General features: G+C 43.2%; 1 protein-coding gene across 6 annotated transcripts in view; it reads left to right on the forward strand.

The window, feature by feature from the left end:
* The window catches only part of ACACA (acetyl-CoA carboxylase alpha), a 429,246-nt gene that overhangs the window by 43,816 nt on the left and 372,169 nt on the right, over positions 1-13,261 (forward strand). For all 6 annotated transcript variants that reach the window (XM_063452852.1, XM_063452842.1, XM_063452868.1 and 3 more), the window contains exon 3: positions 5,448-5,580. In XM_063452852.1, coding sequence (XP_063308922.1) covers positions 5,448-5,580 — 133 coding nt within the window. The remainder of the gene's footprint in view (positions 1-5,447; positions 5,581-13,261) is intronic.

The following is a 13,261-nucleotide window of genomic DNA, read 5'->3' on the forward strand; positions in this document are numbered from 1 at the left end:
ACATTCCTGAGCCTCCAAAAGAGTCTCCTTCAACAGTTCTTGGGAATCTCGTAAGGCGGTTAGTCGGTCAGTGACTGCAGGAATGGAAGTAGTAATTGGGAGACTCACTAGAAAGGTTGGATGGTAACCATAATTGGCAAAAAATGGGCTCAGAGAAGTGGAGCAGTGTTGGGCATTGTTATAGGCAAACTCCGCCGTGGGTAGAAAATCCAGCCAGTCATCCTGCAGGTAACTAATATAGCACCGGAAATATTGTTTCAAAGTCTGGTTGGTTCCCGAATAACTAGGTCAGCGGTCTGTTTAGCTGAAGGGAGACCACGAGCTGGTATGAAATGACTCATCTTAGTTAACCGGTCCACAACAACAAGAATGGTAGTGTGTTCCTTAGAGGGAGGTAGTTCCACAATAAAGTCCATGGATATAGATCCCCAGGGACGATGAGGAATTGGAAGAGGCTGAAGCAAGCCAACAGGGGATGAGCGAGGAGTCTTATGTCTGGCACATACATCACAAGAGGACACATACTTCTTAACATCCTCCTAATATTTAGGCCACCAAAAGGATCGGGTAAGTAGTTCTTGTGTCTTTCGGATTCCCGGATGACCTGCTGGTTTTGAGTCATGGTAGAGGCGTAAAACGTCCAGCCTCACTGATTCTGGAACAAACAGACGTTGTTGAAAAACCCAAAACCCATTAAGCATGGTCATATGAAGATCACGAGGAGGATCACGAAAAACTGGATCTTTAGAGTAGCCCTTTTTAATGCGAGACATTAGATCAGAAGGAAAGGTAACTCCTAAAAATCTACTCTCCGGCAAGATGGTGGCCTTGGTTACTGTAGTAGGGAGGGGGTCAGCTATCCTAGACAAGGCATCCGCCTTGCCATTTCTGGAACCAGGGCGGTATGAAATAAAAAAATTAAATCTTGAGAAAAATAGGGACCAGCGTGCTTGTCTGGCTGACAGTCTCTTAGCTGATTGAATACATTCCAGATTTTTGTGATCTGTGAGGACAGTAATTGGATGGGTGGCTCCCTCCAAGAGATGTCTCCATTCGGCGAAGGCAGCTTTTATAGCCAAAAGTTCTTTATTCCTTATGTCATAATTTCTTTCTGCTGGTAACATCTGGCGGGAATAGAAGGCACATGGATGTAACAACATCTTAGGTCCAGTCCTTTGAGAAAGTATAGCCCCAACAGCTGAATCAGAAGCATCTACCTCTACAGTAAATGGCAATTCTAGCTGAGGATGTACCAGGATAGGGGCGGATGTAAACAGAGTCTTTAATCTGGAAAATGCAGTGTCAGCCTTATTGGACCACTGAAAAGGGGTCCCTTTACGTGTAAGTTCAGTGATCAGTGTCATAACGGCAGATAAATTCTTAATGAAACGCTTGTAAAAATTGTCAAACCCCACAAATCTCTGAATATCTTTTTCATTCTTGGGGATGGGCAAGTCCAGCACAGCTTTAATTTTACTCGCGTCCATACTTAAACCTTTAGGAGTTATTACATACCCCAGGAATTGAATTTCTGTTTGTTCAAACTCACATTTTTCCAGTTTTATGTATAGGTGGTGGGTGCGAAGGTGCTCAAGAACAATGCAGACCTGTTTTCTGTGATTTTCAAGATTATCAGAAAATATCAGGATATCATCCAAATATGCCGCAACAAACTGATCCAGGAGATCCCGTAGTACATCATTGATTGGATGCTGAAAAGTTGCAGGGGCATTACAAAGCCCAAATGGCATTACTAGATATTCGTAATGTCCGTACCTGGTTCTGAAAGCTGTTTTCCATTCATCATTTGGTCTTATGCGAACCAGATTATATGCCCCCTGTAGATCAAGCTTCGTAAACATTTTAGCTGAGCGAAGTCTCTCCAGAAGTTCAGGAATGAGAGGCAAGGAATAGCGTTTTTTAACAGTGATCTTATTAATGTCCCTGTAATCGACACATGGCCGTAGACTGCCATCTTTCTTTTCTACAAAGAATATAGGAGCTCCTGCTGGAGAAGTAGATGGTCGAATAAAGCCTTTGGCAAGATTTTCTTGTATGTATTCACGAAGTGCTTTCAATTCAAGCTCAGAAAGGGAGTATATACGGCCAAATGGGATAGCAGCTCCAGGTAGCAGCTCTATGGGGCAATCATAAGGCCTGTGAGGTGGAAGCTGATCAGCATTCTTCTTATCACAGACATCTGCAAAATCCCTATATTGTAGAGGAAGCTTAGTTAAGTTTGTAGCAACCATTTCATTAATTGTTGTGGCAACAGGTGTTGCCTTAGAGGGTTGACAATTCATTAAGCAGTGTTCTGAAGGAAAGGACAAAGTTCTAGTCTTCCAATCAATCTGTGGGTTATGCAGAGCAAGCCAGGGTATACCCAAAATCACTGGAAACTGTGTTGAGGAAATTAGGTGGAAAGATATAGACTCATGGTGATTCACTTCCAGAATCAATTTTAAGGGCACAATCTCATGTGTAACCGGGCCTGACGTAAGTGGAGAACCGTCTACTGTTTCCATTAACACAGGTGAAGATTTAGGGATAGACTGAATTTTATTTCCTGCTGCAAATTTAATGTCCATAAAGTTTCCGCCTTCTCCAGAATCTATCATAGCTGTAGTTGAAATTTTATTATCACCATATTGCCAAGTGATAGGCACCACCAAATGAGGATGTTGAGTCATCATACCCTCTTCACCCTGAGCCAGAGAAAACAAGGGTTGTGTGACAGAATCCAGTTGGTCTGAAATCTGTGATTGGTGTTGAATCTGTGCACCCTCAGCAGTCATAGCTATTGTTCTTTTAGACTTGCTAGGGCAATTGATGGCATAATGCCCTGCACTACCACAATACAGGCATAAATTGTGAGTGCGTCGCCACTGTTTTTCTTCATTGGATAATGGCCCTCTTATTAGATCTACCTGCATATCCTCAGGTTCAGAGTCTGTAGGTGTTTGTGGGGTCGGAGTAGAAATTCTTGAATGGAAAGTAGGAGTAGCACTTGGTTTAAAAGAGTCTTTCCAATCTTCTTTCTGAAAGTCTCCGATCAATACAGATAGCCAACCGCACAAATGCATCAAACTCAACAGGAAGATCAACACGGGCTAGCTCAGCTTTTATAGCTTCTGAGAGACCACTTCTGAAGTGGAACCTCTGGGCTGATTGGTTCCAAGTAGTATCAGTAACCCACTGTCTGAATTCAGCAGCATATTCAGCCACAGAGCGCCTCCCTTGATGTAAATGAAGGAGAGTGGCTTCTGCTGTAGCACAGCGATTGGGGTCATCAAAAACTAGGCACATGGCCTCAAGAAAGTCTTTTAAATTTCCCAAGACTGGACTATCCTGTTCCAGAAAAGGTGAGCCCCAGACCAGGGCTTCATCTTGGAATAGGGAGAAAATAAATCCCACCTTTTCTCTTTCAGATGGAAAACGGTTAGGTAACATCATGTAATGCAAACGGCATTGATTTAGGAAACCCCTACATTTTTTGCGGTCTCCTCCAAATTTTTCTGGTAGAGGCAAGCGGGCATCTTGTGCAGGTGTAACAGTAGTAGTAGCAGCAGCCACAACATCATGTGCCCTGTAGCTGGTAAGCTCACTATGCATTGATCGAACTTCGTTTTGCAGTTCAGCTACCTGGTTGATCCTGCCAGTAGCATATGCTTGTCTCAAAGATTAAGCCATGCACGTGTAAGAACGCACGGCCGCTACAGTGAAACTGCGAATGGCTCATTAAATTAGTTATGGTTCCTTTGATCGCTCCATCTGTTACTTGGATAACTGTGGTAATTCTAGAGCTAATACATGCCGACGAGCGCTGACCCCCAGGGATGCGTGCATTTATCAGACTAAAACCCATCCGGGTCGGGGCTGGGGGCTTCTGTAATGATAGTGATGTTACAAAGTTTTGGAGTCCAGTAGTCAGATCAGCAATGTTTTCTGCCAGAGGTAGCCACTCGTTACCCAGGTGGTTGAGCCCCTGAGCCTTGAGTGGCCTTCTGGTCTTAAGCAGAGATGGGAGACTGGAACAGAAAGATTATAATCGTAGTGAGGCAAGCCGAGGTCAATGGGAAGGAAAAGCAGCAAAGTCAAAACAGTCCAAATTCAGCAACAGGTAGAAGAAACAGGAACAAGCTTGATTCGAGAGTACAGGAACCACAATAATCTGGCAAAGGTACAGAGACAGGAAGTGGCTTTTGTAGGCCAAGAACCAGACACCTGACCAGACACAGCTGAAGAGAGTTGTCACTGATAACCTTGACTCTACAAGCAATGGTATCATATTTCAGGTACATTTGCAAAAGGCAGGCTGGTGTACTGGTAAGGAAGAGGTTTAGCACCAGGGTTCGAAACCCAGCAGAGTCAGTTCCTCACACCACTTCTCTGTTATGTTGACACTCTTTGCATTTATAGTACAAGACCAGATCCTCCATAACGTAAGGGGCACTAACGAGGGGGACAAAATGGGGGTAGGGAGAGTTTTGAAGAATAGGAAGGAAAATGTGAGAGAAGAAGGGTAGAGAAATTAAGAGGTCAAAAATCCAGCCAGGAAACCCTCTCTGGGCAGGTTGAAACAGTATCTGGTACACCAGACTCTGGCCAACTGATCAGTCCAGAAGTATGGTGGCCAGAGGAACCAACAATCCTTCAGACATCAGTGGTCTTAGCCATCTACTCTACTGTGGGCAAGTGGAAGTGGAAAAGCAGTAAAACGCAAAAAACAAATGCAAAATGCAATCATTAATTCTATATAAATTTGAAACAAATCCAACAAACTTTCTCCGAACTCCATCACTGACCTTCACTTTAATGTGAACCTCGTACTATAGGCACATACTCCACCCTCCGCAATGACCCTGTACTACAACAACCATCACTTGTCTGATATCAAAAGTAACTGTAGCATGGAAAACACCCAACAAATTGTTGCATCATGTTCCTGTCCTGGCTCTCAAGAGTGGGTTCCTGTCCTGGCTCTCTAGCAGGTTATAAAAAAAAGAGGAGGAGAGAGTGGGAAGAAAGCTCCCTCTCTTCCTTTGGAATACTGCTAGTAGTCTGCATAACCGCCAGGACATTGGTCAGTAATGGCTGTCAAGAGCTCCCCTGGCTACTTGATCTGCCTTACCAAGTAAGGCCAGTAGCCCTGGACATCAACACCTCATAGTTTGTAACATTGTGTCCATAAAAATTGTTGTAGCATATGCTGGCCCTAAACCCTCCCTCCCCTCCAACAACCCTGTCTCAAATTGCCATGCCCCCTTAATTAGTGCAAGCCATTTTAGAGGTTTACTTATTTATAATTATTGATGAGAAGAATTGTTTTATTTTTTTGGGATATCAAGAATGTTATAATTTAAATGTTATAATTTACTGTTGGCACTTTAGAGATGCAATTGTCCATCAGTCTTTGTGTGATCATAAAAAACATATTTGTATTTTAGGCCTAGCATGTCCGGTTTGCACTTAGTCAAGCAAGGACGAGATCGGAAGAAAATCGACTTGCAGAGGGATTTCACAGTTGCATCCCCAGCTGAATTTGTCACTCGTTTTGGCGGAAATAAAGTTATTGAAAAGGTACTGTTTCTTCAGCTTTTTTCTCCCCCAATTGGTTTGAAGTGTACATATTTATTTTCCTCTTCCTTTTTTTTTTCTTTTCTTTTTTTCATCTTAGTGGTGCGCCAGTGACATCTGTTAATATGTTCTTTAAAAATAGAATATGAGCTACTAGCCAGACTAAAAATGTATGAGCCAAATCAAAATGCTCATGAAAAACAATGAAGTGTCAGTATATTTTTTACAATGTGAGTGCCATTTTACAATGGGGCGTGTAAGATTGTTTTGTAAATAGTCCATCAGGGATATAAACTAAAGTGAGAATTACTGAGAGGTAAATATGAATTACGTAAATGTGAATTTCACATTTAAGGCCAAACTGAAAACATAATTGACTAATTTCCATCTCAACTATTTTGGCCTAAATTGTGAATATTTGGAATACTCTATTTAGTAAATAACACATTAGGTGTGAACGCAGGGGTATATATTGTGTTGAGTGTTAGAGAATACAGGGGTACATTTGTGTGTAGTGTTAGTACGGTGGTGTCTTTGTTGTGAATAGTCAGTTTTTACTCCTGCCTAAGACACTTTTCACTCCATGACTATTTTGCTTTCTCTCTTCCCATTCTCTACTGTCATCTTGCACCTTCAATTCATCACCCATGTCATGCAACCTCTCTCTATGCTTTTCAAACATTTCATCTATCCTCATCTATCCTCATCTATCCTCATGGGGAGAGGAGAAACAGTATCCCTCTGTTTCTCCTCTCCCTATGTTTTCCCTTTCTTTATCCATGTATCCTCTTACCACGTCCCTTCCTCTTTTCAACCATGTGACCTCTTCCTGTGCCCCCTTAAAGGGATACTATAGTCATCAAAAACAACTTTAGCTTAATGAAGCAGTTTGGCTACATAGAGCATACCACTGCAGTCTCACTGCTTAACATTTTAATTTTCAATCAGATGTTACATTCTTTAGAGGTTTTTATCTCCTACTTGGTAAATTAGTCTCATGCAGGGTCTTGAAGGCTATTAACAGAGCAGGAGATAAGAAATTCTAGATTAAACAAACTGTACAATAAAGGAACCTAAAAAAGTGTCTTGGAAGAGTGTGTAAGTCACATGCAGGGAGGTGTGACTAGGGCTGTGTAAACAAAATTATTTAAAGGACCACTCTAGGCACCTGTCAGGGTCTTACCTGAGTTGGGAGTCTGTAGCGCAGATATGTTGCTCACCCTTGCAGATAGCCACAGGCCGAGGTGGTCAGGTAAGAATTCACCTGGCCTGTGGGTCTGTGCACGGGGGCTGTGCAGGATGCAGTACCAAATACGCAGGACAGGCAAGGACAGAACCAGCAGGATAGTCGAGGGATAGCCGAGGTCAAAGGATGCCAGAGGTCAGGAACAACGAGGAGTAGCCGAAGTCAAGGGATGCCAGAGGTCAGGAACAACGAGGAGTAGCCGAAGTCAAGGGATGCCAGAGGTCAGAATAAACGTAGTCACAAGCCGAGGTCAAATAAACGAAGCAGATAAACTGGAACACTGGTACGACACAGCAACACTAGATCAAAGACTTGACACTGAGCACAGGAAGAGGCTGGGTTTAAATACCCTGCTGATGACCGATGAGAGTCAGGTGAGACACAGCCAAGTCAAGGTGCAGCCCCCGGTGTATAAGCCATGCCAGGATGAACAGGACCGGACTCAGTAGTCTCTGTGTAAAGCTGCTGTGGCTCAGAGGTAGAAATCAGGACTAGGACTGATAAGTTCCCCGGTTCAAGTCCCCTGTTGGGAACTCCAGGAGCAACCACGTCTGGCTGTCTGTCTAATAGGTGAGTACCCTGACAGCACCCAGACTACTTCAGCTTAATGAAGTGGTCTGGGTGCCAGGTCCAGCTAGGGTTAACTCATTTTTTTTTAAACATAGCAGTTTCAGAGAAACTGCTATGTTTATTAATGGGTTAAGCCTTCCCCCAAATCCTCTAGTGGCTGTTTCATTGACAGCCGCTAGAGGCGCTTGCGTGAATCTCACTGTGAAAATCACAGTGAGAGCACGCAAGCGTCCATAGGAAAGCATTATAAATGCTTTCCTATGCGACCGGCTGAATGCGCGCGCAGCCAGCCGACGGGGCGGAACGGAGGAGGATCGGAGGCAGAGATCTCCCCGCCCAGCGCTGGAAAAAGGTAAGTTTTACCCCTTTTCCCCTTTCCAGAGCCGGGCGGGAGGGGGTCCCTGAGGGTGGGGGCACCCTCAGGGCACTCTAGTGCCAGGAAAACGAGTATGTTTTCCTGGCACTAGAGTGGTCCTTTAACACCTAAATGAATTGAGTAGTGATACGGCAGTGGCATGATCTATACACTATAACTCATTGGTTACACTAAAGTTGTTCTGGTGCCTATAGGATCCCTTTAAGCGTCCACATTCACTCTTCAGTCACTTACTTTTAGTGTTTTCATTGTCTTTCAGTTTCCTCCTTCTGTTTAATTTTCTCCTTTCCTTCATATAGTCCCTGCAATTCACCCCTTTACCTTTCTCATATAAGCATTCCTTGGTTCATTCCCAAAGAAATCCAGACTCACAAACTTGAACATTAATACACTTTGCCAGACACAAAGATACACACTTGCTGGGAGTGGTGCCTTGTGTCCTCGGATGGTATATGGGAAGAGAGAAAAAGGACAGTGGAGGAGTATTATTACTATGGTGTTTTAATGGAGCAAGATAAAAAAGAGATGCACTTGCAGCATATGGAGCTGTTCATTAGCTCTGATTTGATGCGTTTAAGCAGTACAATCCCTGATTGAGGATTTGTAGTTTATCTCTTGATCCAGGTAGATTGTCCAAAGTGTACGAAATAAAACAAAATAAGGCACTATGTAGTGCAGTATGTCAGGACTGATCAAAATAGGTAATCAAAATTGCACTCACATGTGGTGGAGTCTATTGAGGGTCCTTTAGACATCTGGGATTTTTTTCAAACCAGATAGATGTATCTTCTAGTTTTGGTAAGATTTTATTATATTGAGATCAATGAGATAGGGTTTTCATGTACTCAATAAAATAGAGTTTGGATAATATGTTCACCTTGATTGTATTTATGGTTCCTAACCTTGAGATGGAGAATTACTACTACTTCTGTATGTCTTACCTGATCTGACTCATCATGAGAATCTATATTGGTAAAGTTGGTCCATCTAGGGAAACGTTTGCAAACTAGAAATGCTAATGTTTTTTTTCCCAAAATTGGGAAATTAGTGTTGAGTTGGAATAAATTATTCACAGACTGTATGAGGGAAATGTAATCAACCCAGTAGATTGAAAGGCTACTTTGTAGGTAATATTTTAATTCATCTGCTTCTCTTCTGTGCAGACTCTGAAAAGTCCACAGAGTCATAAGTGAGCTGATAAGAAGAATGCACAGAGAATGTACTCAGACTCTCATTGATTAATTGATATAATAAAATAACATGTGGCTTCTGAATGATTGGACTGTAACTGCGTGTGAGAGCTTTGTTTTATGTCAGACCAACCCAAAATTAGATTCACTTCAGTCGTCTGTACTGTTTTGGTGCTTGGAGCACTTTGTTCTTTTATTTTACCAATCACAAAGAGTGCTCAATAGCTTGTCTTATTTATTTTTTTGTCAATCTTTATTTTATTGAGGCACATTATGGTACAATACAGAAAGAAGAAATAGAGTTTTAACAGGTATACCAATGGCGATAAACTCCTGAGTAGTCAGCCTCTTTTTTTTTTTGTATAAACAAGCATGGTCAACATGTCTAAGCATAAGAAAAACAAATCTTACAGGCCTGTAAAATATTTAGGACATGTGGTTATAAGTTACAAAATAAACTACGGGGTGCTCAAATACAGTGGGAGTCATCATATAAATCCATGAGCTAAACCAAAATATGAGCCAGTACTGAAATGGTAGGTCATCCAATGCCAGGCCGACAAGTTTTACAACACATGAGAGTGCAAGGCCGGTGCAATGATTTTTGACGCCCCAGGCGACAATCCATATTGCTGCCTTCTCATGAATGCAACTACATTCCCTCAGAGGTTTATTCACTAAACTCTGAATTGCAGTGAAGAGACATTTAGAGAAAGAGATGCACTGGGTAGACATTAAAGGGAAACTAGAGTGCCAGGAAAACAAACTTGTTGATAAAAACCCCTTCTGTCACTTACCTGGGACCCGTGCCTATGTCCCTTGGTGCTGGCTCTGGTCCGCCTCCTCTCCCGCTGAAGTCAGTCTGCGGGTGAAACCTAATGCGCATGCGCGGCAATGGCCGTGCTCGCATTAGGATTTTCCCATAGAAAAGCATTATGCAATGCTTTCCTATGGAGTTCTGGATTACGCTGGACGTCCCAATGAATACCATGAGGGCATCCAGCGTCAGTTAGGCAACCAACAGTCAACCTTGAAAGGTAATTAGTGAGTTTCTTAAAAAACTGCTATAATTACTTTTGCAGGGTAAAAGGACCTGGGACACTGCACCCAGATCACTTCAATGAGCTGAAGTGGTCTGGGTGCCAATAGTGTCCCTTTAAGTGAAAGCAGACGCAGAGTGAGAAATTTAGAGAATGGAAACAGCCTGGGGATACATTTAGGGAATGTCTAATACATCCATACTTAATGCCTATTACATACAATCAGCCATACATACATAGCCCAATACATAAATCCACTAATTCTGCCTAATATATATATCCATCCATACAATCATACTGTCACGGCCACGCTTACCTGTGAGTTCCCCGCCGTGTCCACTCCTGCAGCTGCCCCTCTTTGCTATAAGCCCCGGACTCCGACGGGTCCGACCGCAAGGAGAGGCGGCCAGAATCCTTCTGACTCGTGGACGCGGCGTTGCAGCTCTCCACTGGATCCACGTGTAAACTGCACTCACTATAGACGTGCGCGCCTGACAGCCGGCCTCTTAAAGGGACAGAACACTTGAAACATCTTAAAGGACTAACTCATTACTGTCCCCTGGGCCTCACCTGTCAACCCCGGGCCCTGAGCAGGCAATCAGCAAAGAAGAGCTGAGCAGCTAAATGACTGCGCTAGGGATTGGCTAAGGACCCTCTCGCCCTCCACACCAGCCCCAGACAGCAGCAGGGCAGCCCACCAGGAAACCCCTCGATGGTCGCCCCCCTACAGGTCTGCGCCCCAGGCAAATGCCTAATTCGCCTAATGGAAGCGCCATCCCAGTGAGAGTGGAGAGCCCCATATTCCCAAGCAAGTCTCTCCTCCAGCCCCAGACCCCTCTTCGAGCACTTGACTTATAGCCCCCGCTGTGTCTGGCAACCAGAGCTGAACGCCAGAAAACTACTGCGCCCAGTAGCTGCTTATCCAGGCCATGTGCCCTCACAGGAAGTGAGACATGCAAGGGTTACCAACCCTGTGTGGATCGCGGTCCAGGTGAGTGGCGCTGCAGCCGAGAGCCAGACTTCTGTCAGCACGTTCTCTCCCTCTGCTGCTTCTTCAGTGCTGGAGAGATATTGCTACGTGAAGCAAGCCAAGCTTGGTGGAGCCATCCCGCCGCCGAAGGAGAGTGTGACAAGGGTTTCTTCTGTCTCTGGATGTCTGCAGCACAGGACAGGACCTGCTTGTCTTCCAAGGCTGGAGCAGAGGCGTTATTGTGTGAGTGGCATCTTACATGGGGCTGGAACTCCTGGCAAAGCTTGTCAAACTAAGTTTCTATGTGTTTTACCCAATTCAGGCTTTCAACGCTAGGAGGATGAGATGGAGGCTTTGATTCGGCGGCCATCTTGGCCATGTGGTCTCAGGAGTGGTCTGTTGCAACAGTTTATGCCAGCAGTAAGCTTTCCCAGCGGGCACTTGGATGTCCCCCACCGGTCCAAAGCAGGGTGTCACGAGGCGACAGAACAGTTGCTGTGAGCTGCAAGGCTCCAGACAGGAGATTGGCCCACCTCTCCCAGCTGAGGGGTCTGCTATCTCAATAGGCCACAGGGACAGACGGGGAGTTTACCAGTCCAGAGCAGTGCTTGACAGGGCTATGAACGAACCCTTCGGCAGGCTAGCAGTCTGCTGTGTACTGTGGACCATTGACAGTTCAAACTAAGGTAGTTGAAGCAATTGTAATGCTCAAATTGACAGGAGTTGCTAGTAAACACGTCTGACCATTTTGAGAGTCAAGCCCAGCCCCACAGTTGTCTTATTTTTTTTAAGCAAAATAGAAAGGAGCACATATAAGAAAAGGAGATCCCGAAAGTGACCAATGGTGCACAGCTTCAATCTGAGCAACAGAAATTAATATAAATGTTGTTTCATCTAGAGAATCTGACTCAAGACCTAGCGGATTGTGTCTGGTCATTCTCGCTCTTAATAGCTTGTCTTATATCTTGATAAATTACAACTCTCATTTTCCTGCCCTACATGTGCTATTACAAACGAGAAATGATTACATCAAAAAAATACTTGAGACTAAATATACATGGTCTGGAGTGTGCATGAAATATTTTACTTTAGTTTATTTTACTTAATCAAGTACTAGTCTACTTTTTCAACTGTGTACCAGAGGGACAAATTTGTTCAGAATAAATCTGTAGAAATACAAAATTTTAGTAATAAATCAAGTAGAATTACACCAATATAGAGGGAAGCCATTGCATGATAGTGACATATCCAGAATGGGATGTCCTTTGGGATGAGTAAGAAAACCAATGTGTGGATATGCACCATATAGAGAAATAAGAACAAAATGCCCTATCTAAATAGCTTTATTATGAGGTTGAAACATTTAATCATAATTCTTTTAAAAACGTATAAAAATATGTACGTAATCAAAAAAGGAAGAAAATAAAGAAAGAATGGAGAAACTAGGGATATTTACAAATTACACTGCAATTCATAGGTATTTGGAACCAAACTATAGGATATGTGCATGTAGTTTGGCCGGTTTTACATAAGCGTACTCCTAGTATTGGGTATCCTTTCAACATTCATAGTCAAATTAGTAGTGAAACCTATTAAAAGTAACAGAGTATCTGCAAATGCAGCGATTCCCTGAGAATCCGAATGAGTTAGGTGATTGTATCAAATAGAAACCTATTTGGATAGGGCATTTTGTTCTCATTTCTCTAAATGTATTAAACTAAGGGTTAACCCCTCATAGGAATATAGAAACATAGAATGTGACGGCAGATAAGAACCATTCGGCCCATCTAGTCTGCACAATCTTTCAAAATACTTTTAATTAGTCCCTGGCCTTATCTCAGAGTTAGGATAGCCGTATGGCTATCCCACGCATGCTTAAACTCCTTTACTGTGTTAACCTCTACCACTTCAGCTGGAAGGCTATTCCATGCATCCACTACCCTCTCAGTAAAGTAATACTTCCTGATATTTTTAAAACTGCCCCTCTAATTTAAGACTATGTCCTCATGTTGTGGTAGTTTTTCTTCTTTTAAATATAGTCTCCTCCTTCACTGTGTTGATTCCCTTTATGTATTTAAATGTTTCTATCATATGCCCCCCGTCTCGTCTTTCCTCCAAGCTATACATTTTAAGTTCCTTTAACCTTTCCTTGTAAGTTTTATCCTGCAATCCATTAACCAATTTAGTAGCCCTTCTCTGAACTCTCTCTAAGGTATCAATATCCTTCTGAAGATACGGTCTCCAGTACTGCGTACAATACTCCAAATGAGGTCTCACCAGTGTTCTGTACAA

Source organism: Pelobates fuscus, chromosome 1 (genome assembly GCF_036172605.1).
Source record: "Pelobates fuscus isolate aPelFus1 chromosome 1, aPelFus1.pri, whole genome shotgun sequence".
Taxonomy (NCBI): Eukaryota; Metazoa; Chordata; class Amphibia; order Anura; family Pelobatidae; genus Pelobates; species Pelobates fuscus.